The sequence below is a fragment of the Selaginella moellendorffii genome, unplaced genomic scaffold (assembly GCF_000143415.4).
Source record: "Selaginella moellendorffii unplaced genomic scaffold, v1.0 SELMOscaffold_4, whole genome shotgun sequence".
Classification (NCBI taxonomy): domain Eukaryota; kingdom Viridiplantae; phylum Streptophyta; class Lycopodiopsida; order Selaginellales; family Selaginellaceae; genus Selaginella; species Selaginella moellendorffii.
The window spans coordinates 728,807-755,753 of NW_003314265.1; the positions used below are offsets into that span (position 1 = coordinate 728,807).

At 41.8% G+C, this 26,947-nt stretch overlaps 4 protein-coding genes, 2 long non-coding RNA genes and 1 other non-coding gene across 8 annotated transcripts; 4 read left to right on the top strand and 3 right to left on the bottom strand.

The window, feature by feature from the left end:
• Nucleotides 1–5,865: 5,865 nt before the first annotated feature.
• Nucleotides 5,866–7,052, bottom strand: LOC9655595. The gene is made up of 2 exons (XM_002964330.2): nt 6,962–7,052; nt 5,866–6,909 (listed from the first exon to the last, which is right to left on the bottom strand). Exons 1-2 carry the CDS (start codon nt 7,010–7,012, stop codon nt 6,352–6,354), a joined length of 609 nt encoding a protein of 202 aa, XP_002964376.1. The 5' UTR covers nt 7,013–7,052; the 3' UTR covers nt 5,866–6,351.
• Nucleotides 7,053–7,178: 126 nt separating this feature from the next.
• LOC9654386 (DNA polymerase I A, chloroplastic/mitochondrial) lies at nt 7,179–10,999 on the top strand. Its single transcript, XM_024669293.1, has 12 exons — nt 7,179–7,435; nt 7,495–8,128; nt 8,192–8,380; nt 8,443–9,104; nt 9,164–9,614; nt 9,664–9,759; nt 9,815–9,907; nt 9,961–10,146; nt 10,197–10,289; nt 10,340–10,552; nt 10,609–10,698; nt 10,748–10,999. Exons 1-12 carry the CDS (start codon nt 7,224–7,226, stop codon nt 10,907–10,909), a joined length of 3,081 nt encoding a protein of 1,026 aa, XP_024525061.1. The 5' UTR covers nt 7,179–7,223; the 3' UTR covers nt 10,910–10,999.
• Nucleotides 11,000–11,027: 28 nt separating this feature from the next.
• Nucleotides 11,028–12,804, top strand: LOC112344460 (intraflagellar transport protein 46 homolog). Of its 2 annotated transcripts, none has more exons than XM_024669294.1 (10): nt 11,028–11,135; nt 11,190–11,385; nt 11,437–11,519; nt 11,585–11,610; nt 11,667–11,778; nt 11,878–12,054; nt 12,115–12,210; nt 12,280–12,420; nt 12,487–12,602; nt 12,656–12,804. In XM_024669294.1, exons 1-10 carry the CDS (start codon nt 11,064–11,066, stop codon nt 12,753–12,755), a joined length of 1,119 nt encoding a protein of 372 aa, XP_024525062.1. In that variant the 5' UTR covers nt 11,028–11,063; the 3' UTR covers nt 12,756–12,804. The 2 variants fall into 2 exon arrangements, with proteins under 2 accessions (XP_024525062.1, XP_024525063.1); XM_024669295.1 differs by having other exon boundaries at nt 11,588–11,610.
• A 10,929-nt stretch (nt 12,805–23,733) lies between these two features.
• On the bottom strand, nt 23,734–23,806 carry TRNAV-UAC. Its single transcript has one exon. It is a non-coding gene; the product is annotated as a tRNA-Val (tRNA).
• Nucleotides 23,749–25,927, bottom strand: LOC9655596 (serine carboxypeptidase-like 42). The gene is made up of 10 exons (XM_002964331.2): nt 25,675–25,927; nt 25,442–25,549; nt 25,294–25,389; nt 25,154–25,246; nt 25,001–25,086; nt 24,659–24,940; nt 24,475–24,608; nt 24,310–24,402; nt 24,112–24,229; nt 23,749–24,042 (listed from the first exon to the last, which is right to left on the bottom strand). The coding sequence occupies exons 1-10, from the start codon at nt 25,907–25,909 to the stop codon at nt 23,893–23,895; spliced, it is 1,395 nt and encodes a 464-aa protein (XP_002964377.1). The 5' UTR covers nt 25,910–25,927; the 3' UTR covers nt 23,749–23,892.
• Nucleotides 24,143–25,141, top strand: LOC112344478. Its single transcript, XR_002991710.1, has 4 exons — nt 24,143–24,248; nt 24,316–24,358; nt 24,834–24,966; nt 25,029–25,141. It is a non-coding gene; the product is annotated as an uncharacterized LOC112344478 (long non-coding RNA).
• LOC112344477 lies at nt 25,143–25,747 on the top strand. Its single transcript, XR_002991709.1, has 4 exons — nt 25,143–25,259; nt 25,344–25,433; nt 25,484–25,560; nt 25,638–25,747. It is a non-coding gene; the product is annotated as an uncharacterized LOC112344477 (long non-coding RNA).
• Nucleotides 25,928–26,947: the final 1,020 nt, after the last annotated feature.

Below are 26,947 nucleotides of genomic sequence, written 5' to 3' on the forward strand. Positions count from 1 at the left end.
GTTCAAAACAACCACTGAAAGACCACATATACCAAGTGCCCCAACCTGTAGTGGTATATTTTGCTGCACCAGTAAAAATTATTACATGATAAGTTTCATAACCCATGGAGAAATCATCAGTTTCTATTATTGGATTTGGATCTGTTTTTTCCATAAAGTTGTTCTCATTTGCTTGATTATATATAAAAATATTTACCTTATTTTCTTTATGTTTTGAGCTGTAAAAATGCAATTTACACATCATAGACTTTTGCATATTTTCAGGGTTCCAGCAATGGTCAAAAGTTTGAGCAACAGTAAAGATTATAGAACATGTAAATCCTAGTACCAAAATAAGGATGAATGAACAAAATTTTACTAATCCCATATTTAAAGAAAAAATTATTATGCCTATTAAAATTGTTGTTAAATGGAAATGGCTTTATAATAAAAGTGAAGTTTTAAAATAAAGGATAAAAACATTTTTAACATTGTTTCTTAAGTTGATTTAACATGATACACTTGGCAATAAGAATATTTAATTGTATTTAGATTCTTAGTAAGCACTTAGATATTTAGTTAATGAGACATGTGGATAATCTCTTGTTTTTATTTTTCTGTTATCGTTCTCTATATATGGTACTAATATTGCCCAAAAAATGATAATGAATACGAAAATCTATAATTTATTTTGCAATTTTGATGTCTATACATATATAGTTAATTGCCATATCAGAAAAACATGAACCATCCTTTGTATTATAAGTCTTGGTAATCCTCATTTATCCCTCTCACTATGCTTTATGATTTTAAGAACAGTAATAACTTGTGAATAAATTTAAAGCACTAAGAGTTTAAAAATACTATTTAGATAAAATAAACTTTTTTATGTGTTGCATTTAGCAACACTTGGTTTTCTTAATAGTAGTGTTATTTCTACTTATTAATCCAATTGATCAAATAAAGTTTATAATTATAAGCATGTTTAAACACAAGATTAATCTTATTCCATATCAACCATTAGATGGTAGAATAAAAAATAATATACTAGAAAGAGTTTAAAATTTTTTCTAAATTATAAATATAAAATTAATCTAAATGAATAACTACCTTTAGATGGTAGAATATCCTAGAATATCCAAGCATATTCTAGATATATCCACTACCATTTCAGTCCCCATACGAGTTTCCTTAAGAAAACCTATATAATATATATATTATATAGGTAATATATAAATTATTGTACTATAGTATATGAATTGTCAATTCAAAGTCTATCTATTCTTATATATAAGTACCCTAATTACTATACCTATTTTTATATCCCAAGCACTCACATTGGTGAAAGTGAGGGGTATTACAAATTATCCCTATAAAGCAAATGTTTTCGATAATGCTTTATTCAATATTTTGGATTATGCTTTTTTTTATTCCTTCATTCTTTTTTAGATATAGATTTATGTTAATTTTTCTCTAGATCTAGGATTATAGTTATTATATTTATTCTTCCTTTTCTTTCTACATGGCATTTTCTTTTTTTACTATGCTACACCATCAATTAAAGAGTATATCATTTGAAGGAGTTTATACTACTTTATTAGATTGCGTTTTTTGTTATGATCATATTGTTGTTGTGCCCATCCTTGGTAGGGGATGGTCCAAAGTTGAGTTGAGGTCACAATTCAGCATAAGTTAACTCAAGTCAACATAGTCAACTAAAAGTTTTATGAAGGAAATCTAAATTGAAGAAATGAAGGTTCTAGCCAACTTTAAAATATTGAAATATATAAATATCTGAGTTAAAAATTTCTATAATATTGAGTCATTTTAAAAAAAAAGTTCATAAGAACCTATGTTTTGTAAAGATATATTATTTTATTATGACATTGCTACAATTGTCAAATTTTGATTTGACTACTTGATATTTTAACTAATTTTACAATTGTACATACTATTCCTCATTCAAAAGAATTTTTTAGGGTTCTTGAGAAGATGATAAGCAATGAAAATAAAAAATCTATGAGTAAAAGTTGGAGTGCAAAGAAATGTGAGAATGTTAATTTAATTTCACTAACACAATCTCCATATTACACTTCTTGTCCTTATTACCCATCTAAGAATATGGAGACCATTATCATGATTGATAAAAATGCTCCTGCTACTTTTGAAACAACAATTTAAAGCAAGAGAAATGAAGAAATGAATAATACGGCAAAAAGTACCAAGAAATCTACTCTATAAAACTTTTTATGACATTTGTAATTTATATATTAGTTTATATCAAGAACTTTGTTGCCTGACAATCCTCCCATATAAAAAGACTAAGGTATATTTTTGTAGTGAATCCTCAATAAAAAGTTTTAGGAATTGTTTGTGAATAATAATAAAAGAAATCGAAATCTTTCGAAAGACTCAAAAGTGATATCACATCAAAGAATCAACTCTACCTACATTTCCAAGACTGAAAGGCAATCTCACATGAGAGAATGGCATCGTGCTAGCATGCTCTGCCATTATAATGTAGTGTATATTTCCCTGTAGTCTATTTCCCTAGAAAATTAGTATGTATAGAAAAGAATATATGTATAGTGAAGTAAGATTTCACCATAATGATAGAGTATATGTATACACTATAGCTTAGAATTCTGTTTATAAACAAGTTATGATTATGAAGCCCTATTTTTAAGACTGACATTTCAAGAATTTAAGTATTGTCAGTGTCATAATAAATAAACCTCATTCCCAAGACTAAAACTTAGTATGAAAACTACTTTGAAAAATTATAGTTATTGTAATTTTTTTGTTCTCCTTGAGCTCCTTGGAAGTTTGTATAGAAATGGCTCAAAGGAAAGTCACTACTACTCGTATTTGGCCCTTTAGCATTTCATATTAATCCTCATCTCCATCCTAAAATTCTACTTACATTCCACTTTCATCTCCACATAACAATCCCCTTTCTACTAGGGGTTCTAGTGAAGCTCAACTAGAGCTCCCTATATATAAAATTCTGGATCTTGCTACTAGAGAGGGATTCCCTCTAGTGTTTCAAAAGCAATGCCACATGTTTTTACAAGATTTTATTTATGACATAGCAAGACTATTTGAAAGCATAGAACACTATTATATTTGATGTTCAATATGCTACTTTTTTTTGGACAAGACAAATGGCTTTATAAGTTTAAAAACTAAAAGAATTTGGTGAAGTCAAGTTGCAATTCTATTGCAAGTGTGAGAGGGATTTCAATGTAGAATTAGTTATAACGGTTTGCTGTAGTGGTTACAAAAAACCAAAGGGCTTTCAATGTCATTGTACTTGCATTGGCACTATATTTCTCACCCTAGAACATGCTACTAAACACACAAATTAATTAGATCGCGAGAAGAGCTTGGCGATGGCGGACAGGCCTGCTGGACTCTCTTCATCATCCGGGGGCTGAGAGACAAGGCTAGTTAGCAGGCTCAATGTGTACCTCCATATCTGCATTGGGTAAATAATATATAGTTAGGTCCTTCACATCCACAAACACTAGAGCCTACAACAAAGAAGAGAGTGTCAAGGTCATAACTTTGAGTGTCAAGGTTGTAATCCTGACTATCAAGAACATGCTCAAATGCATGGTTAATTTATAGTACTTCACTCTCTCAGGACTGAACAAAGCTTTGTCTTGAGGCTCCTACTACTCCATCGCATCAGTTGACTTTGTTGGCATTGGATTTCCTGTGAGTTCAACCTTGAACTTATTGAGTCGCTGGTGGAACTCCTCGTCATTGTCATGCTCACTCTCATTATCATCTTCCATTATTGCAGACTGCTTTTCCTTAAGAGTGTAGATCTCACTGTGGAGCTCCATGTTTTCTTTAGCGAAATGGTCATTGATGTATTATGTCTCCACACACACTATCCTCTAGAAGGACATACCTCAAATGCTCCTTTTGAGCTACTGGATGTTGCTTTGGATCTTATTGAGCTTTGTGTCCAGGGATTGGAAGACAATAGCATTGATCATGGCCTACACTCTGTCACATAGAAAAGTACTCATTTGTTCATTCTGGAACTGCCTTGCAAAATCTGCCATGGATTGGCATCTGTGGTGTTGGCTGGAGGCGCTGGACTTCATAAAAAAACTAGACCAAGCTGAGCAGCCAGTGTGGCAACTCTAGTTCATGTCATTGCTCCTTCTCTGGCTCCCTACATCATTCCTAGTCTGGATGCTCCCTGCTGTGGTGCTTGTGGTGCTGCGGCATGGTGCTGTCATCAACTGGCAATTCTTTTCAATGGGTGGGGATGTTGGCCCTTCTTTCTTAGCATGAACTGCTACACCATTGGTTGAGGTGGTTACAGAGTCAAGATTAATTTGTTGACTTTGTTTCTGACTCTTCTCCTATAGTTCTTCCTTGGAGATGATGCTTTTGATTTGGCTTGTGGTTGATTTTGTCCTGTTCTTTGGAGGCAAGATTGTTGTTATCTTGGTCCTTTTTGCCAATGGTGTCATTGTCGGTGGTGAAAGCTCCTTTTCATCCTCTTCTTTTTCCTCTTTTTCGTCTTCTTCATCAGATTTGTGGAGTGGATCTTCTCTCCTCTTTGACTTGCATTCTCACTTCCTTCTTACCTATAGTGTTGTTGGAGGTACTTTCAGGCTGAGTGGAAATATTGAGTCAAGAGCTAGCACAAGTGCGACAATGTAGAGGAGTGTAAGAGTTTCACATTTTTGGCCATTATGGATTATTTTCATAGCCAAGTGGATTTTCTTGATGAGTTTTTTGTAGAGGTAGCTTACAATGTCCATTTTGATTTTGTGTTGCAAGATGTTGTAGAGGATTGCAATAGCTTTACTGGTAGAGCTGCTTGACTTGCACATCTTGAGAGTTGAGATGAGGAACTTGAGCCTAAGCTTTGCCTCGTTGGTGGCATTGCTCATTTGAAGTGAGCTTCCAGAGTTCTAATTCTCGATGATCTTGATGCATCCCGGTGGCATCCCTTTTGTTCACAATATGGATGTGACTTGCTTTCTGCTGATTGGAAGCTTGAAGACCCATGCGATGTAGCCCGTGATGAAGATATATTCATGTTCTTGGGCACACACCATTTCTTCTCAAAAAGCTAGAAGCATCTTCTTTGTGATGTCATCTTTCTCCATGATGATGGAGAACTTGTAAAGGCCAACCTCGCACAGCCAGTTGTCAAGTGCCCTTGTCCTCTTCCATGCTGGATTGCAGGCAAAGGAGAAGATAGGCAGAGTGTTTCTCTCTTTGCTGTTTTAACTAATATGTTGTCCAGCCTGTGTGTTGGCCAAACATTTGGTTTTCTTTGTCATGAGACTAAAGAATTTTTAAAGCATCCGCTCGCGCCAGAAGTGGACGCTTCTCTCACGCGAGCACACCGCACCCAAAATCCCGTTTTATCTTGTGTCAAATTCCCCCAATGAGCATGCAGGATGTGCTACTCTCATTAGTCTAACAACCATCAAGAAAAGTTTTACCATAACCATGGCTACCCCGGACCTGCGATCTGACGGCCACGAGCCTCCGGCCTCTATCGTTTTATTGTTGTAGATGTGCAACTATTAGTCTGTATTGTTGGCAAGTATCAGGAAGTAAAATACAGAAGAAACTCGAAATTATAACAAGAATTCCAGTGGCCAATCTTTAGCTGGACAAAACTACACTGCTAACCACATTCTTCATAAAATGCTGCGCATCAAAGCTGCTCAGTTGGGGCAAGCAAAATCAATTCCCCTTGTGTACAGTGAAACTAGTCCAAAAGAAAGACAAATACAAAAGAATGCTTTTGCTCAATCAAGAATGTTTTTGCTCGATCAAGAGCGCTCTTGGGAAGGCGTGGCCTTGATCATTTTATTGGACAGAGGTAACTGTGGAGCAACAATCAAGGTGGCAAAGCTCTAGGGGGGATGTTATAGTACTAGGATTTCTCCATAAAAAGCGCAGCCGATGCTTAAGCTAGCAAGAGAAAACTCTTTCTTTTCTGTCCAAGGAACAACATTTCATGAGACTTGGGCTCGCGAGCGCTCAAGCTAAAAAAGAATCGATCCGACTAAAGCTCGAGATATATAGAGCTGCGACGCGAGCAAGGCCACGAACACAACCTCGACTTCAGCTTCACCGATGCCTCTCCTTCCTGGCATGAAAAACGACGCTTCATGCTCACAAACAACGAGCTCACCGATTTCTCATCGCTTTTGTCCCTGTTTCTATATAACAATGGCCAAGCTCCTATGAAAGATCTCACGAATATCTCTGCGCAGTCTCTCAAGACTCTCAAGTGCTTGCCTGCCCTGGAAGAAATAAGATGACCACCACCCCTCTCTGGTCTTGCCACGATGTGAAAAAGTCTAGAACCTTAATCGTACCTCGTCACGATTCCTCGAGCTTGATCGCCACTGTGCGGGCTCCGCTATCACCCACGGGCTGGTACTCCAGGCCTTGTTCGATCTCTTTGCTAAACTCCTGGTACTCCGGCTTCACCCTTCGCACGGGGACCGTGACCGAGTAGACCGTCCCAAGCTCGGGGTCGGCCAGGACGTTGAGCTGGACCTTCTCCTCCGACTCGATCTCCACAAAGTCGGCCAAGGCGCCCACGATGTTGGTCACGATCTTCTTCTTGGCGTCGTCGGTGATGGAGCAGCGATCCGAGATGAGGATCATTTTCAGCCGCTGCTTGGCGATCTCGGCATTGGACGCGAAGGGCCTGGCGGCGGCTGTATCCTCTGGAGGGAAGAGGATCTCCCAAGCACGGGCCAGGCGCTCCAAGAAACCCCCCGATCTCTTCTCCTCCTCGATGTCGAGGCGCTGGTGTTGTAAATCCTGTTCTAAGGCTCGAATCGGCTGTGCTGGTGAAGATCGAAATCTGGAAGACAGGCGGGCGCTCCGCGGTGGCAGCTTGCGCGAGCCCGGAAAAGAGAAATTTCGATCCTACGCCAGGAAAACGATCAAAATGCTGATTATCCACCGGTAATCGACTTACTTCCGCCAGGCAGCCTCCAATCCGTCCAGTGCAGTGAACTGATCGCAGCATTCTCTCGCGATTTGGAAGAACCCTAGGAGGAGATTTTAGGGTTCTTCCTCACTAGTAAAAACGGCTAAATACCAGTGGTATATCGCCACGTGGAGTTATCACGCCAACGTGGATTTATGCCCGCAGTTCTCGCAAAAACGAATGGAGTTAAACCCCAGAGCCCTAACCTCGGGGTTTTGGCGTTCTTCATGAAGCAGCAGCAGCGCCTTGGATGTTTGGGGCCAGCGCTTGGAAGTGGAGAGCGGTGAGTGTGAGAAGAATGGCATTAGGAGCGATAGGACCAGTGCCGCCATGGCCAAGCAGCAGCGCGGCGATTCCTGGGAGAAATTCGCGATTTCGCCCCTCATCGTGCTCGCAATCCTTCTCAGCAGTGCCCGTGAAGACTCTCCCAGCGCCAGAAGAGGAAGAGCTTGCGTTATTTCGGTACGCTCCCAGTTTTCTCGAAAGTTTTCTAGTTCTTATTGGCGCTTTGTTAAATGCAGGCTTTACAGAGAGAAATACTATGCCAATTCGATCAGCATTCAAGTCCCTGTGAGGCACACTATCTCGCTGCAAGAGCCAAAAGGAAAGTCGCCATTCAGTTCGAGTACTACCAAGGAAACACCCGGAGCAACGCCACCTCGCTCGGAGAGCGCGTCCATATCCAGGCAGAAGAATTACAGTGATTCTTTGCTAACTCATCCCCCTCCTGTGGAGCCCCGTGTTGCTGCTCCGGAGTTCACGCAGAGGAACTTTGTAAGTTTCCCACGAAGACAGGTTCCTCAGTTTCAGCCCAGATGTGCTCCACAAAATGGAAGCCTGCTACAAGAGAAGAGTCGAACCGCAAGGAAAGTCGAAGTTCATGCGGCAGAGACACAGACGAAACCAGCTCCTCCTCCACCTCAACCAGTGGTGCAAAAGCCTTCACCACAAGCTCGGACTGTGCCTCCAGCTATTCAGCCGAAGAGACGGCTTCCGACTCAAATCCCACTGAACAAAAAGGCAGCACCAGTGTTTACGTGGGACATCACCCTGAATGACGACATTCTCGTAGTAGAAAACGAGAAGAGTGCAGAGAAGGTGGTGAAGCTGCTGATGGAGAAGTATAAGGATGAAGTTCATGCTTGTGACACAGAGGTATTTGGTTCTGGTCTGTTTACCTCCGCTTGCCTGCTAACGAGCTGTTTCTCCTTCATGCAGGTTGCGGATATTGATGTCAAAAAGGAGAGTCCCGTTGGTCATGGAAAGCTTACGTGCTTCAGCATCTATTGCGGAGTAAACGTGGACTTCGGTGGTGGAAAGTCCCGAGTCTGGGTGGATTTGCTCAATGGTGGACCAGGAATTTTGGATGTCTTCAGGCCTTACTTTGAGAACGCAGAAATCAAAAAGGTATTTGATAAAAAAAAACAAAAAAAACCCGTAATGTCTCTTACGATGTCCTGTTTCTGCAGATCTGGCACAACTACAGCTTTGATAAGCACATTCTCGGGAACTATGGTATCAAAGCTGCTGGTTTTTATGCCGACACGATGCACCTTGCCCGCCTCTGGGATTCTGCACGGGGAGGACTTGGTTATTCGCTGGAAGCGCTGACCGCTGATCCGAAGGTTATGGACGACAGGCCATTACAGAATGGCAAGACGTCGATGAAGGATCTGTTCGCAATTACAAACGTGAAGAAAGATGGCAGTGAAGGGAAGCTGAAGGTTATTCCACCCGTGGAAGAGCTCCAAACGTCAAAAGACACCCGTGACAAATGGATTTACTACTCGGCGCACGACTCGGTTTGTACATGGCACTTGTGGTCATCGCTCAAGAAGAAGCTGCAGAAGGCTTCATGGTATATGGAAGGCGATAAGAGGGGTAACATGTACCAGTTTTACGAACTCTACTGGCGGCATTTCGGAGATGTTCTCGTCCAAATGGAAGCCGAAGGCATGCGGGTTGACACAGTACATCTTGCGGAAGTTGAGAAGGTTGCGCTTAATCAGAAGCAGCTCTCCGTAAGCCGCTTCCAGAAATGGGCTTCTCAGTACTGCCCCGACGCAATGTACATGAATGTTTGCAGTGACGTCCAAATTCGACAAATTTTGTTCGGGGGAACTTCTAACAAGTAAGCTTCTCCAACGCTTTTCGTGATTCATTCATTTAATTACCATTTCCCTTTTGCAGAAAGGATCCTTCAGTTTCGTACCCAAAAGAGCGGACTTTCAAAGTTCCAAACTCCGATAATTATCTAGAACCGGGTGCGAAGACCGTGAAAAAGTATCGATCTATATCGTTGGAAGGCATTGACGTCCAACTTCCTGTTGAAACATTCACTCCATCGGGTTGGCCGGCGGTCAGTGGTGCAGTTTTGAAATCTCTTGCCGGCAACGTCGTCACAGACTACGACGAAGAAGAGGACGAGGCGGAATTCTCTCCCGAGGCTTCCACTTTTATTACATCCGGTGGTGTCGAAGGGACTGACGGAGATAAAAGTGAAGACTTGTCAGCTTATGGAAAAGCATATGGCGCTTTTGGGGGTGGAGAAGAAGGCAAGAAGGCGTGCATGGCAATTGCTGCGCTCTGTGAGCTATCCTCCATCGATACGCTAATATCAAACTTTATCCAACCTTTACAGGTATACTTTTATTTCAATCATTGCTTTGTTTATTAACGGTGCTCTACAGAATGGCCAAATTCTTGGTCCGGACGGTCGCGTTCATTGTTCCCTCAATATAAACACAGAGACTGGACGTCTGTCTGCTAGAAGACCAAATTTACAGGCAAGTTTACAAAGATCATCTTTCTTGAACATAGTGTGGTAACTTTTGTCTGCAGAACCAACCTGCTTTGGAAAAAGATCGCTACAAAATCCGAAAAGCATTTATCGCCCCTCCTGGGAAGTCTTTGATTGTTGCGGACTACGGACAGGTATATTTGTTTGTTTCTTCAACCTCATAGTTGTTTGCGATCTCGTTGGACAGTTGGAACTTAGAATCCTCGCTCACATGAGTGGCTGCAAAAGCATGCTGGAGGCGTTCGAAGCTGGTGGTGACTTCCATTCGAGAACAGCGCTAAACATGTATCCTCACGTCCGCAAAGCTGTAGAGACCGGAGAAGTCCTTCTGGAATGGTCTGGGGAAGGCAAGTCGCCAGTCCCGCTACTCAAGGTACTGCTGTTCGCTAGTTTTTGGTAGTCCAAAACTTGTGTTACTGGCAGGATAAATTCGGTAGCGAGAGGAGGAAAGCGAAGATGCTCAACTTCTCCATTGCATACGGCAAAACTGCCATGGGCCTTTCAAAGGACTGGAAGGTTAGCACAGTTTCCTTCCAATTCGTTGTTTTCATTCTTCTTTCCTGCAGGTAAGCCTGTACGAAGCCCAGCAGACCCTGGACCTCTGGTACAACGATAGAAGCGAAGTGAAAGAATGGCAAACGGATACCATCGAGAGAGCACGCATCACGAAGCGAGTGCACACGTTGCTCGGCAGGAGTCGGCATCTGCCGGACATCAACACATCGATCTCGGTACTTCGCGGACACCTCGAGCGAGCTGCGATCAACACTCCTGTGCAGGTACACTGGTATACTTCCTGTCCTGTTCTTGATCTTCTCTATCCTTTCGATTCTAGGGGAGTGCCGCGGACGTTGCTATGTGCGCAATGCTGGAGATCGACCGGAACTCCAGGCTTCGAGAGCTGGGATGGAAACTAATCCTTCAGGTATCCAGTTTCTCGATCTCTGTGGATTGACAAAAAGCGGTGGAAACAGGTCCACGACGAAGTGATACTCGAGGGGCCATCGGAATCGGTGGAAGAAGCGCAAGAGATAGTCGTGAAGTGTATGTCGTTTCCATTCGAGGGCGAGAACTTCCTCAAGGTAAATCTGGACGTGGACGCTGACCATGCAAAGAGCTGGTACGAGGCCAAGTAGCTCCCCCCAGTTTTGCCTAAATTTTGTAGAGCTTTGTTGTATATTTGCAAGGGAATTCTGATGGAAGGATATTTCTATAGCGATGCCTAATTCAAATGGAAGAATATTCCATGGTGATCCTTTCTTCCCTATGAAGCCCTAGATTTCATCGCGCATGGCGTCATCGCGGGTCTCCGGTGTCTCGGATTTCGAAGGCTTGCTCCTGGACGACGAGGAGGAGGACGATGTAAGTCTCCTCTTTGTGGCTGCGATTGAGCTCCTGTGAAATTTCGTGCTCCAGCTTTCGGATGTGATCGTGGCGTCGCAAATGCAGCTATCGGACATTGGCGCTGGATCGCAGGAGAGCGACGCGGAAAAGACGGTCAGGGAGAGCTCGCTTGCTGTCCCCGAGAGCGCGCTCGAGGAGGCGTTCGGCTTGAGTGCCAAGGGGTTTCGAGACGCGTTTGGCTTCCAGGAGAACAACAGTGTAGCTGAAGGTTTGGAGAATTTCCTCCATTGTTTTGAGGCTGGTTTTTTCTTCTTTGTAGGTGATCGGGTCCTTAGCCGGAGATCATCGCAAAGAACTCCTGCGGATGCTAGTGTTCGAACTGAGATGTTTTTCCAACCCGAGGTAACAACCCCTTTTTAAGTATTCTCACTAGACTTTGTCTGAATCAAATCTTCTTCTTTTGTTAGAAGGATGCAAGCGTCCAATCAAACAGGTGAAAAATCAAAGATTTGAGGAGGCGAGCGTTGAGTGTTTGTTTTTCTTACGCAGTGAAGAGGATTCCATAACGAGCAGAAGCTATCCAAACGATAGCTTGTTTAGTGATTTTCCAGCTCAGAAGAAATCCCATCCCGCAACAATTGAGCGCAATCGGCCCTCCAAAGTAAGATGGTTTTCAACAAGAACATGTTTGATCGGTGGTAATAGCTTAATTCATTCATTCATTCATTTCTCGTTGTCTAAATTTTCCTTTCTCTTGCAGCTTAGTGAAGAGATCGAAGGTCTCTTTCAGCTCATCCATTGCTACAAGCCTAAGGAACTGGAACTGCGGACAATCCTGAAACCTTTTATTCCGGACTTCATTCCGGCTGTTGGTGGAGTGGACGAATTTATCAAGATTCCACGCCCCGATGGGCAGCCTGACTTCCTTGGTTTGAAAGTAGTTTATCCCTTTCTCTTTTCTTCTAGTGTCCGGACTCACTGTTAACTCGCTTCGCAGGTTCTAGATGAACGCGGACCCAAGCAAAGTGATCCTGCGGTGATAAACTTACAGCTGCGGGCTTCATCGATGAAATCAAACCTCCATCCCCTTCAAGTATGAAACGTGATAATGTTTTCCTTTTTCGTTGTTTTGCTTTTTTAACTATCTACGTCGATGATCAAGGTGGCATCAGTCGAAAATCCCGAGAAGAATCCGAAAAAGCTGGATTCATGGATCAACAGTATCAAGGAGCTACATCGAAGTAAGCCGCCTCCTTCGGTTTCATACTCGAAGCCAATGCCTAGCATTGACAAACTCGTGCAGGTAGAGTCGTCTGGTTTTCTCCCATTTCTTTTTTATATTATTCTGATGTAACAATGGAGTTTTCAGGAATGGCCTGTTGAACTAGAGAAGATACTTACAGCCGTTGAACTGCCAACAGAGAAGCTGGACTTGGACATTGGCACATTTTCAGATGTGTGCTGCTCGATCCTTGACATTCCTGTGTAAGTAAGCATTGAGATTTTTTATCTTTCTTATTTTCCTTGCTTCCAAACAGCTACAAGAGCCGCATTGAATCTCTACATGTAATGTTCTCCTTGTTCCTCGAGCTTAAGAACAGCATGCCTTTCCCAGATGAGTGGGCCAGTAAGCGGTAAACAGTTCTCATGCAGATTAGAACTAATGTAAAATGAGAAGGAATTTTGTACATCCATGATTTGTTTACTTAATTATTATAATTAAAAAACTTAATTACTGTTGATGTTTTCAAATAGAATATATTATCTTGTTGAAAGTTGATTTTTTCTTTCTCACGCTTTATGGAGGGAAACCTAATTTTTAGGCATGTATGTCAAGAGAAGGAAAGTTTTAGAGCTTTAACCATTGAAAGTAAAATTATTAAACTCCTGAGCATATAGTTAAAGAGCTAAAAAACAGGAGTATAAAGTAATATTAAAACATTTCTAGAGCACAAACGTGAAGATTAATATGTAAAATAGAGCTAGATTTCAATATAGTAGTGGTTTAATACAAAGATATAGGTACTCTACCATATGAAATTGGGCTTTAAGCCCAAGTCAGACATTAAACAAAGATAGATATACCTAATGGGGAGCCAAATAATGTTATTTATATTTTGTAGATATGCTTCATTTACAAATTTAAAACATTCTATAGATATGCTTCAATGGCAAATCTAGACACTTTCCATAAATAATTTATGAGATTAACACATCACAATAGCAAAGATGTCCAACAAACTAGATAAACTATCATATAGCAACATTAAAGGATTAGTGCTTAATACATAAGAGTTCTTGTCACTAGCTAATGCAAAACATAATGAGATACAAACTTTTTATTGGGCTAAGAATGCTTAATTAGTACCTGTAAGAATTCCATCCTTATACCCACTAGTATAAAAAGGATTGATAAAGGGTTTAGTAATATTGATTTACTATCATGATAGTAATAAGTGAAGAATATTTAAAATGACTCATTAATAAGTAATTTTTGATACCTAAACTTTTTTCACCACTTTTTAGAAAGTGTAAATAAATATTTTATTGCACAAAATCATACAGAAGGCTAAAGATACCACCTTTCTAAAGATTTACCATATGGTATGCCACCTTACACTTATCTACTTCTTCAATGGTTTGCTATGTGGCTTGCCACCTCATGCATACTACCTCTCTATACCTTTGGAGAATTGGTATTCTTGAGTATTCTTAGAAATTGGATTGTGCTTCTAGAAACATGTTTAGTGTAGTTTATGCAATATTCACTTACTCAACATTAATAATGGTTTTGGAGAATTATTAATAAGCTAACTTAGATATAAAATTTATTATTTGCCACAATAGTGCTTTATGGACTACAGTGTTTTTTGAAGTGTTTTATTTTGGTTCAAAGATATATCTTCAAGGTTGGTTCAAGCATTTACTAGTTGTATATAGAGTCATAATTGGTTCATTAAAATTCCATAGTAAATTGTTGTTTGTGCTATGGTTTTGGGTTTTATTTCAGTCATGGTTGTCAATAATTACATTAGTGGTTCCATGGGAGCAATTCTTGTGGTAATTTATAATCACTTAGCAAAAACTCAGAATATTTCACTTGATTTATCATTATCACTTTTTCATCTTCTAGAGGGAAGAATGGTGTAAAGTGTGTGCGTGTGTGTGTGTGTATATATATATATATATATATATATATATTTGTGTGTGTGTGTGTGTATTTAAGTAATATATTAATTATAGTACTATAACATATAAACTATTAATTTGGCATTGAATTTAGTCCATCCATCGTTGTATATCCTTGTATCCTTGTCTAAACCCCAAGTAATATATTTATTTTCACTCACTATAGATGATATAAAAAATGATTTATGTACACTCTCATTTCTGAAGAAAATACATTCAAAGTTTGATAATAGTTTTATGTTTAAATTCAATTAATTACTATATGAGATAGAAAAATAGAACTAAATATGGAAGTTATATATTATTTCTCATATAAAAACTTTGAGTTAGATGCTAGTATAATTGCAAAGACCTAATTACATTCAACCTTATAAATTTTATTCATGAATAATTAAACATTGAGAATACATTTTATTATATTTATTATATTTTTATAATTTAATTGAAAAAATGGCTACTGTTTTAAAGACAAATTTTTTAATTTTAATAGAAATTACTCTTTCCTACCAATGGGATTAAAGCAAGTTGAAGGAGTGTTACTTGAAGATGTAACTTCCAACGCTTGGGCTGGTTGATATGGTCACTAGGCATTCCAAGAGCATCTACCATTGACTGTAAGAACAGAACACTCCTGTGAATCAAAATGGAAAAAAAAAAAATAGTGTGAATGACATCCAGTTGTCACTGAATGCAAGCCACAAGTTTATGACAACAGTGGAGGAATTTGATTAATCATGTAGAAACTCTCCAAATGTAAGTAAGGTTGTTGGGTTTTGGGTTTTTAACTTCTGTTGCGTCCCTTGTTGTAAACAGTGCCTAGATTTGAAGATTCACCATAACAATCTCATAAACAACATACTTCAGAAACTTAAGCAAAGCTGTTTTATCTATGATGTCCTTTTCGAAGATTCGCCTTTCCTAGGTGGAGGGAAACACTCTAGATTCATATAATCTCTTCTGTTTGACACTTAATGGTGAAAAAAGGACGTGTTTTGACGCCCTCGCCAGATTACTGCTTACCAGGAATCACACTAGAAACCGTAACATCTTTCCAGCTGAGCTTTTCTTCTCATCATTGCGATTTTTTCTTGTTTCACGAGCTCAATAACTTGGCCAAGGAGAGTCATACTGCAGACGAGGTAACATTTTGTAAACCCGTCATCATCTAGATGTAACTTAAGAGTTGTGTTCTTCCAATGCTATAGGTGTGGACAATGGGAAAAAAGGGAGAGCTCACACTGGTATTTACTAGCTTTCCATATCGTTTCATGTGTGAATTTTGGAAAACTCCTAATGATCCAGGTCATAGAGATCCATGGCCGACGGATTGGAAGCTCAGGATCCAAGCTGCTTATAAAGCTCGAAGGCGAGTCCATCCCTTGCAAGTGCTAGAGATAGCTGTCTTTCTTTTCTCAAGGCCACCTTCTCGGTGACTTTCGTCTCGCTTCTCACCATCTAATTTCTTGAAAGGCTTAAACTATGGGTTTCGTGAATTGCCTTTTCTGGTTCCATATAAATAGACCCTTTAGGTTTGACGAAAAGGATTGACAGCGACAACGCTCATAGCGTGGCAGCGATGGAGAGCGCCAAAGGTAACAGCGACAAGAAGGGAAAGAACACGAAGAGGCAGCGAGAGGAGGAGGGACAAGCGGCCAAGGCCCCAAAGAGAAAGCGCCTCCAGGGAGCAGTGGGAATCTTGAAAAACAATCCGAGCAGCAAGGAGGTAGCATGTAAGATTGATGGGTTAGATATCACTTGGCATCAAGATTTCCATGACTTCTGGCCGCGACCGACGTCCAAGCTACTGACACCAGACTACCTCCACTGCGCTGGAGCTCAAGAGCTTTACAGGCTCCTCACCCAGGAGCTCTATTGCATCCAGGAGAAAAGAGATTGCAATGATCATGATGAGAGGAACGCCCAGCTCTTGGTGGTGATTGGTGGGACGAGATGCCACATGATGAGGCGACTTGAGGACCTATGCAACTCTAGAAAATGCAAGGGAGATAAGGTCTGGTATGGGATTCAAATTAAAGAAGGTGGAAACTTTTGCGCGCTATTCAAGTACAAGTTTGATGGGATGAGAGCGAGAATGATCCGGGAGATGTCCAAGGAAATCCATGCCCGAGACTACGTGAAGAAGACAAACAACATGATCCAAGAGATCCTCTCCCATATCACTGGGAATGGTTACTTCTCTCCAATCCGTGTGGAGAGCGTCCACCATTGATCTAAAACAGCTGTAAGAATACACTAAAACCAACATGAAATTTCTCTATCTTTTGGTGTTTTGTTTTTTAAATTGTGCATTACTTCCCCAATCTTGGCTAATCTACAACCATGGCTCCTGCAGCTTTCAGTGTCTTGATTTTCCTCCCGAAATTATGGCTGCAAAATTATACACACAGATTATTCAAGATTTCAATCTTAGTTGCAGCTAGACACTGGAAGGAGAACAAACACTACTGTTCCTAGTGTGAATAGAGTATCATTAACTTAGCTAATTTAATGGGAGTGTGAACCAGTTAGCATTATCTAAAAAAATTTTATTACCAAAAATGATTAATGCTACTATAACTATTGAATTACAATTTTATAAGTTAAGTAATTTAAAAGTACACCCCTTTAGCCCTTTGTTTAACTAAATTATAAAAAGGTTTTATAAAAATATAACTTATTATTCGATTATAACTGTTTAATTATACAAAAATAAAATATATAACTTTTAAGAAATCACTTTTGAAAAGAGTCCTTACCATTATATTCATGTTAACACATTATTTAAGTGTCTAACTAGCTAAAAGCATATTTTAGTATAATTTCCTCAGAAATATGGGTGCTTATAATTAATTAATTATATTAAATATCAATACATATATAAAGGTTTTTATACAGTTTTATATAATAATATATTTTATACTGAGTAATCATACTTTCTGACAAACATAGTATAAAATAGAAATAATAAAAACCAACTAAAATACGTTTTGTGAGGGCCAAGTGTACGGCTACGATGCCGTATACTAATATTAGCGTAGTGGATTTTGGTAGCCGTTGGATTGGTTTCAATCCGGACCACTCGCTCCTGTATATAAATTAGGGTTTTTGGGCTAATTGATATGCACATTTCTGTATTCCCTTTCCATATTCCATGCACTCACATTGGTGGAGGTGAGGGGCACCTTTGATTGTCCCTGGGGAGTGCTTGGATTTGGGATTTCGGTTTAGATCTAGCTTTTGCATTGTTTAGATCTAGCTTTTTCCATTTCCTTTCTTTTGTTCTTTCCTTTTAGGATTTTGGTTTAGATCTAGCTTTTTGCATTGTCTAGATCTACCATTTCTTTCCAGCTTTTTGTCATTTCTCTTCTTTTGCTCTTTCTTTTTCATTCATTTTTATGGCCGATCCGCAATCTCCTCCTTTGACTCTAGAGCAGCAGTTGGTTCAATTGCTTGATGCTATGCGCTTGCAATTGAACAACCAAACTCAGTTGATGGCGGCGTTCACGGCACATGGTACAACTCCTCCTGCTTTTGGTGCCAATCCTCGCGTTCAGCCGGAGTTCTTTCGTGGGAATCCTGGGGATGATGTGTACCATTGGTTCGATCACTTCACGGTGATTGCCACATATCATTCTTGGGATGATGCTCGACGTTTGCGTGAGTTCCCCACATGTCTCCAAGGGACGGCATTGCAGTAGTACAATGGATTGAGCGTAGCTACTCGTGGCGATTGGAGTGTTCTTCCGGACGTCTTCAAATGCGCCTTCGGACACGCCGACGATTGTGATGATGCCTTCCAACAATTGCATCGTCTTCGCCAAGGGCCATCTGAGTCGGTGATACAATTTGGCGTTCGTTTCCGAAGTCTTTTGCTTCGTGCGGAGCCAAATATGTCGGAGCGGATCAAGCTAGGAATGCTGTGGCCAGCACTTCGTCAAGATCTTGTCGGACTTGTGCATGCACTTGCTCCTGCCACTCTTGACGATGCTCTTCGCTTGGCACAACGTTATGAGACGTCGCCTCTTCCACTTCTTGCTACACGTCCTTCAGCTCCACTTCCTATGAGTGATGGTCCTGTTCCCATGGAGGTTGATGCTGCTGTTACTCGAGTCCAAGGACAAGGGCGAGGACGTGGTCGTGGCCGTGATGTTCGTTGCTGGGCGTGTGATGAAGTTGGTCATACTTATCGGCGTTGTCGGCGCTTTCCGGATTGGCGACCTCCATTTCCTGGGTGGAGACCTTGGCGTCAGCAACGTCCCGTTGGTGCTGCTGCGGTGGAAGGTTTGGATACCGAGGTGCATTCGGGAAATGAGGAGTCGCGCGAGTAATGGAGGGACCTTGCGCGAATAAGTTAGTGACCCCTCAATCTTTCTTTCGGGAGTATCATCAAGGGGTTCACTCGGCACCGGTTCATCCAGTGTTTACTTTTCAAGCTCGTTTTTATAACAAGAGGTCTCCTATTCTTCTCTCCGTGTTGGTTGATACAGGTTCGAGTTTATCTTCTATTGCTCGACTTGTTGCCACACGTTGTCGTCTACACTTGCGTCATGCGGCGGATTCAGTTTTCATTCTTTATGGCAACGGCCGTACACATGCATGTGCACGAGATGAGGCGGACCTGGTTGTACGTATGGGCGATCTCGAGCTTGAGTTGCAGTCGTTGCGGGTGGTGCCGAGTCAAGCTTTTGACCTCATTCTTGGTATGGATTGATTGCAGCACAATCATGCCAAGTGTGACTTTGAGGCTTCTCCCCCTTGTCTCATACTTCCTTATGTTTCATCCATTCCTCTCACTTCCGTACCTCTTTGTCCCTCTACTTCTACCTCTGCTTCCATTACTTTTGTTCCCCCACTATTTCCTCTTGTGTTTCCATCTTATTCTGCTCTTCCCTTTTCCGATCCCTCCGATGATCTTTGTGTTGCAGCTGTTGACCAGCTCATGAAGGAGTATTCTGATCTCTTTGAATTTGACCTATCGTCTGGGGCCAAGATTGCCACACGTCATCCCATTCCAACCGGGGATGCTCGTCCAATCAAGGTTCCTGTTCGTCGTCGGTCACCCAAGGAGATCAAGATTTTACGTGCAAACGTCAAGGAGATGTTGGAGAAGGGTGTTATTCGGAAGTCGCAGAGTCCTTGGGCATGTGAACCTCATCTTGTGACGAAGCCTGATGGGAGTATTCGTTTCTGCATCGACTATCGTCCGTTAAATGAAGTGACGATCCTGGACGTGTACCCTCTTCCTCACACTGCTGATCTTTTGGATCGTCTGGGGCGAAGTCGTTGGTTCACCAAGTTAGATCTTGCTTCTGGGTATTGGCAAGTACCGATGGCTGAAGAAGATATTCCTAAGACTGCTTTTCGTACACCATTTGGTTTGTACGAGTTTTTGGTGATGCCGTTTGGTTTGAACAATGCTCCAGCAACTTTTCAGCGGATGATGGATGAAGTTCTTTGCGATATGCCGGAGGTGACGGCTGACTTCATTGATGATGTCTTGATCCACTCGGAGGGGACGTAGGAGGAGCATGTTCGTGATGTTTGTAAAGTGTTGGATCGGCTACGCGACGTTGGTTTAAAGCTGAAGCGGTCGAAGTGCGTGTTTGGGTCCAAAGACACAACTTATCTTCGGTACCGTATTTCTCGTGAGGGTTTGCAAGTTGATCCTGACAAAATTGTGGCTGTTTTAAAGTTCCCTACTCCGAAGTGTGTGAATGATGTGCAGCGCTTTTTGGGTAAGGTGCAGTATCTCGGTCGTTTTGTGGATCATCTTTCCGATCGCACTACACCATTGCGAGCGTTGCTGAAGTCATCAACGTCATCTTTCATCTGGTCTCCCGATTGTGAGCGGGCGTTCGTGAATCTCAAAGAGCTATTGACGACTCCTCCGGTTTTGGCATATCCTGATTACACTCGACCTTTTATTTTGCGCGTGGATGCTTATGACATTGGTCTTGGAGGTGTGTTGATGCAAGAGAGCTCGAGTGTGCCTGGTCAGCGCCATCCCATTGCATACATAAGCCGTACATTACAACCAGCAGAGATGAACTACTCCACGACGGAGAAGGAGTGTTTAGCAGCAGTCTGGGGTTTCGAAAAACTTCATGCATATCTACATGGTTCTCGGACGTTACTTGAAGGTGACCATGCTGCTGTTACTTCATTATTGAAGCGGAAGAACCTGGTTGGTCGTACGGCTCGATGGGCTTTGAAGCTTCAGATATATGATTTCGATGTTGTTCATCGCCCAGGGAGTTCTATGGCTGATGCTGATGCCCTTTCTCGAGCTCCTCTTCCTTCACCACTCCATTCTCATGTTTCTGACGAACCTGTTGTTCCAGCATCTGTGGATTTTCTAAATGAGGATTCTGTGCTGTCGGCAGTTGCTATCCTTGACGTTCAGTGTCCACAGGGCGTAGAGCAAGATCTACCTTCTCTGGATGAGGTTCGCGAGGCTCAAAAGATTGAGCTGTGGATTCGAAGGCTTCGAGATGGGTTTGAGAATCCTGCATCACTTGCTGATGACTTGCCTTTTCGGCATTTACATTCTCAATATCGCCTTGAAGATGGCCTTCTTTCTTTTGTGGGGACGGATCCTGATGATCATTTACGGCTAGTGGTGCCTTCGGTGTTTATTCCGTGGTTTCTCTATGCCTACCATGATTCTCCTATTCTAGGTGGGCATATGGGACACCGTCGTGTCACCGAGAAGCTGCGCAGATCTTTCTATTGGCCAGAGATGCGACATGATATTATCCGGTATGTGCGTAGCTGCGTTTGGTGCCAAGCTCGTAATACTCCCCCTTGTGCTGCGGAAGGACGGTTGGAGTCAATTGCAGTTTCTTGTCCGTTTGAGTTGGTGGCGTTTGATCTTATGGGACCTTTTCTGCGATTGACTGCTGGCAATGAGTATGTTATTATTGCTTCTGACTACTTGACTCGTTGGGTGGAAGTTGGTGCTCTTGCTAGTGCCTCTGCAACTGCTGTTGGATACTTCCTCCTCAATCGAGTGGTGTTCCAGCATTCTTGTCCAGAGCGGATTCTTTCGGATAATGGTCCTGCATTTATGGCTGAGGTATTTCATGTTTTGACATCTCGGTTGGGGATACGCCACACTTTTACGAGTGCTTATCATCCACAATCAGACGGTCTGGTGGAACGGCTCGTTCGGACATTCAAAGGGATGATTGCGAAGTATGTGAATTTTCAACATTCGGATTGGGATGGTTATTTGCCGTCTCTTCGGTATGCCTATGTCACAGGGGTGTAGAGTTCTGTTAGTGCTTCACCATATAAACTTCTATATGGTCATGATTCAATATTACCAACAGAGCTGGGTTTACCTTCGCGATTGCCACGAGCTCCTAATGCTAGGTCATGGGATCAATATTTGACAAGCATTCTTCCACTTGTCCGAGCAGAGTCTGCTAAACACTTAGGCCGCGTACAAGTGGGACAACAACGGCACTACAATTCCCATCATCGTCCACTTGCGGAGTATAAAGTGGATGATTTGGTGTTAGTCCGTTTTCCCCATCTTACGGTACGTGGTTTTTCTAAGGGGCTCCTTGCGCAGTGGAAAGGACCGTATCGGGTGTTGCGGCAAGTTGGACCACAAGTTTATGAGGTTCGGCATAACGTTCAGCAGGCCGATCCTCCGGAGATTGTGCATGTGCAGCGGTTAAAACGCTTCATACAAAGGGATCAGGAGCAGTTAATACCGTCTACAGATCCACCGATGCCTCCTCCTGACGTTCCTCCAGATCCCGGCCCATCTATAAGAGAACCCTGACGGCCTTCCATTATTCCGAGAGGAAGGGATGATGTGAGGGCCAAGTGTACGGCTACGATGCCGTATACTAATATTAGCGTAGTGGATTTTGGTAGCCGTTGGATTGGTTTCAATCCGGACCACTCGCTCCTGTATATAAGCTAGGGTTTTTGGGCTAATTGATATGCACATTTCTGTATTCCCTTTCCATATTCCATGCACTCACAGTTTTGATTATATATTTTATATTTAATAAATAAATAATAATTTATTTTATATTTAGAAATATAGATTTAAACTGTAGTTCTCTATTTAGCACTAAACAGTTTAATCAATAAAATTAATAATAAAACTCTAGTGGAGTGAATGACAATTTACAGTTTTTCTAAATTATTTTCAACTAAAAAATATGAATTTTAATCATGATATTTATATGAATATTTTTACATTATTTTAAATTTTCTTATCAAGAAATAAATCATCATCTTCTTTCATGTTCTACCAAGAATAAAATTAAAAGTTAAAATCTTATAAAGTTTACTTTATATTATTTTTGTTAAGAGTTGTGCTTACCACAATTCTTCTGTTCTAGGTAAATATAATGAGCTCACCCTTTTCTTTTATCATTACAACGAAGTAAGAGAGATAGAACAATACTCAATTGATTACTCGACAAAGCTTGGGCATGGTACCGGTGGAACAATGAGAGAGGGGATAAATCTTGACACTATGGAGAAAGTCATTATCAAAGAGATGGTAGAGCATGCATATGCATGGGATGAGGTGGACTTGGTTGTGCATGTAAATTTTGCTGACACATATAAATCCTAACATTTTTGAGCCACTCAAGTTAGGTATATTCTATCATGTATGTATTAATCTTTTGGAACTGGACATTGATGCAATTTAGAGAGTCTTAGTAGTGTTACCTCATAGAGCTTATTATTAGAAAAAGAAAAAAATAATAAAATATTAAATAATCTAGTCCAACCCCAAGCTCATCCAAAAGTTTAATCTAGGTATAGGTCCATGCTAATTGAAAATACTCATCTATATGCATACTAAATCTTGAGTTCAAATCCTATAAGCAATTGTTTAGGCTTTAGTTTTTTCAAAATAAATAGTAGTGAATATGCTCCTTAATAAATACAAAGAGAGGCAAATATATACTTGTGAATTCTACAAATTTAATAGTTATTCATAAGACATTGATAGAGTATAAAATCCATTTTTTTTAGTGTATTCGGTGTTTGGGATCATAGGGAACAATGTTAGTTTCATAAGTTATGAATGGGTAATAAAGGATGAACATGACATTTAGGTGATATTTATTATAGTTTCATTTTGATATGCTTTTAATCATGGATTCACATGCTATTCATATGCATAAATTTGTAGCATATCTGAAAGAACACATAAACATAAACTTTACTTAAATAATAGACTAGTAAATTCATTGTTTACTTTGAATTTTTACAATAAATAAAATGCTAAATGATTTGAGAGCATTAAAGCAAAAGATACTCAAGGAAGTGGATCAAGTTAATGAATTAGAAATTAATTTTACTACTAATGAATAAAATAAAAAATAAATAAAAAATAAAAATAAAAATAAAAAATAAATAAATAAATAAATAAATAAATAAAAATAAAAAATGGCCCCAGCGAGGTTCGAACTCGCGGCCTTCTGCGTGTAAAGCAGACGTGATAACCACTACACCATGGGACCAGCTCGCTTAAAGTCTGGGTTCCGGTAGATCTTTTCCTGTATTCTCTTTAGGTACATTTTGGAAAGAATGCAGTGTGTGTGTGATTCTAGGCGCTCTTGATCGGCAACGCATTTCCCCGGATAAAGGACCGAAAGAGCAGCAAGGCGCGCTCCGGCTGGGCATAGGGAACCATATGGGCCGCTCCTCGTATTGTCGCGTATGTCAAGTTGCCATAGCTTTGAGTCCATCCAGCTACCTGCAAGGGAATTTTTCAGTTTCTGCTCCTCTTTCCTTTTCTTTCATCGATCTCTATGGTTTTTTATACCTGACCACCTTGGTACCATGCCGTGTATGGTTGTGTGGTTTGCATTCCCAGCGATTTTGCCAGGCCTCCAATGAGTGATCTCGTCCCTGTCAAAGGGACTACGGAGTCCTGGTCTCCACTGTTACAAAGCACACGCGGTAAGCTTCAAACTCTTTCGTTTTCTGAATGGGAAGAACTTTTTGAGCTCCACTTGCGTACCTGAAGATCCAAACGCGGAGTCCCGCTTTGAGGATGTCTCCAAGAAGAGGTACCATGTTTGTGCTTCCGTCTTGCATTGCGTAGTCCACAGGCCTGTTTCACGGGAAATGGCAAAAGTCTTTTCGTTAAGTTTCGAAACTTTGGTAGCGTTGTTCTTTTGATTACCCTGTGCACATACTCCACGAGTATGAAAGTCCAGTTGTGTTCGCGTGGAGTTCTCTTTGCACCTCTGGAAGGTTGAAGTAGACGTCCCTCTCCTTGTCGATGCATATGTCCACTCCATAGCTTTTCTGAGCCATCTGTTTCCACGGTTCTTTCATCGTTTTAGGAGGAACAGAGAGGCTTTTACCTGTTGCTTGAGCCTCACTTCCTGCAAGAAGATTGATGGAAGGCAGACGTCGAGTATGACGTCGTAATTGTTGATGAATCTTCCAACTTCGGTGTTGGACTGGAGGATGCCGTCGTTGCATGCGTTGGAAACGTTGTGGTCCGCGAGCCCGAGCTCATAGTCTTCGAATTTGCAGGAGTTGGAAAGCGCCTGGAATGTTTCGTCCGAGATGAGCCCGTGCGACCAAAAGTACTCGTACATCGCTGATGTATCCACGGCCAAGTTGAGGAGCGGATTGCCAATCTGCTCCAGTCGACTCAACCGTCAAGGTCAGCTCGTGCCTATCTAGATTCACTAACTTACGGCCACTCCTTTCAATCTGAAAGCGTAGTTTCCAGGGACTTGGCTGTGCTTGATGATCAACTCGGCCAGCTGAGGAACGTAGTGCCCTGTATCAACCAGGAAACTGAGAGCTCTTGTAAGAACGCTCGTCGGAAATGGGCGAAAGCTTTGGACCTGCGTAGCTCTCGCCGGTGATGTAGAAATCTCTCGTCTGGTACTCGGGAAACTTGTCCATCCAACCGAGAAGAAAATTTAGCGTGTCCACGGCTGCAACCACGAGGTAAGTTTCTGATGTTCTAAGTAGCTCTAGTTACCTGTTATCCTGTCCGTGACTTGCTCATAGTCGGAACTTTTGTTGGAATAGGACCAGCCGACTCCAGCAGGCGCTTCGAGGAAGAGCATATTGGACACTGGATCGAAGAAAGAGGGGTTAAAGCACCGATCGAAAATGCAGGTTTGCACCTTTGTTCCACGCTTGTCGATTTACTAACAGCCCTTGTCCAGAAGCATTGGGATAGAAGGGTCCAAGCTCCGTAAATGCTCCTCCACCAATCGAGGAACAACCAGGCCCTGCCGATCGAGTAAGAACCAGAGTTAAACTTCTCTCAGTCGAGACTTGAGACAAGACAATGCTGTTTTTCTTTCTTTTTTGTTCCAGAATCGATGCAGAAGAAACTCTAGACAGGCATGGTTACCTCCATTTAGCCAGAGGGTCAAAGGCTGCGAGCTGGCTCTCGTTTCGGCCTCTGCGAAGTAGTAGAACAAGGCACGGCCGGCGTTCTTGTCAACAGTCACGTAACCGGCGTACTGCTTAAACGAAACGTGCGGCTGCCCGGGCAATCTCGACACTAATTCACTCTCGGGTGCGCCTTTCACCTGGACAAGCACAAGCAGCGCTATCACGAGCAGGAGCAGCACAAGGCGGCTCATCACAAAGATCCTTCTCGTGCTCGGCCGCCACTCATTCACTCACTGCTGCTGGCGGCTCACGGACGGGATTCAGGAAAACAAGAGAGAGAGAGAGAGAGAGAGCAGAAACTGGGGGAAGAAGAAGCACGAGTTTTAGCAGGGAACAGTGGTGGTGACATGGAGGGGTGGTGCTGGCTTGATCATGCTCGGAATTGCGTGCTGGCTGTCAAGACATGTGATGGAGCGACAGACCCGGAGACGAAGTTGGATCGCCGGGAGGTGAGATGCGAACAAGACGACGATGGCGAAGACGAGGAGAGGACGTTCCATCTTGACATGATATGCGAAGAACGAGGTAGGGAGCAGGATCGAACAAGTCAAGACGAGCAGCAACTTCTGGAAAACAAAATGGAGGGGAATAACAAGGCAGGGGTCAAGGAGGTGCGACTTGCGTACACACACATATATTGTCTTGTCGTCCCGACGAGCGAGAACAGTAATGCAAATATCAGAGCAGAAAGAAGAAAAAGAGTGGGAGCTCCACTGTGGTTTGAAAGCGCGGTCCAGGCTGAAAAGACACACTCTCTCTCTTGCTGGTGAGTGAGATCTCAATACATCCTCTCTTTTTTCCTTTGCTGCTCGTAATCGTCATGGTTGTTTTTTTGTTTTTTTGTTTTTTTTTCCCTTGTGTGTGCGCGTCTAACTTGCGCTTCATTCGAGCTGTGCGACGATCCAATCCTTGGACCAGGTAAGCGAGGCTCTGTTTTCTAATCGCAGTCTCTTGTTGAGCTTTCTTTTTGTAAGGCATCACGGCACACAGCGCATGGGACGTAATTTAATAGCGCACAGAAGTGCAAGCAGTGGCTCGCGGAATAAAAATATGTAGGCGAAGCTGTTACGGGAGCAGCAGACACGCACACAGAGGTTTGCTCAGTTTTATTAAACCAGCGTACTTAGTTTTTGTTTGCGAGGTAAGCTGTCTTGCTCGTTCGTGAACATGGAAAAACGCTAACTGGAGAGACGCTTACAGTAAGTAGCTCTGCGTCTTTCTTCGATCGA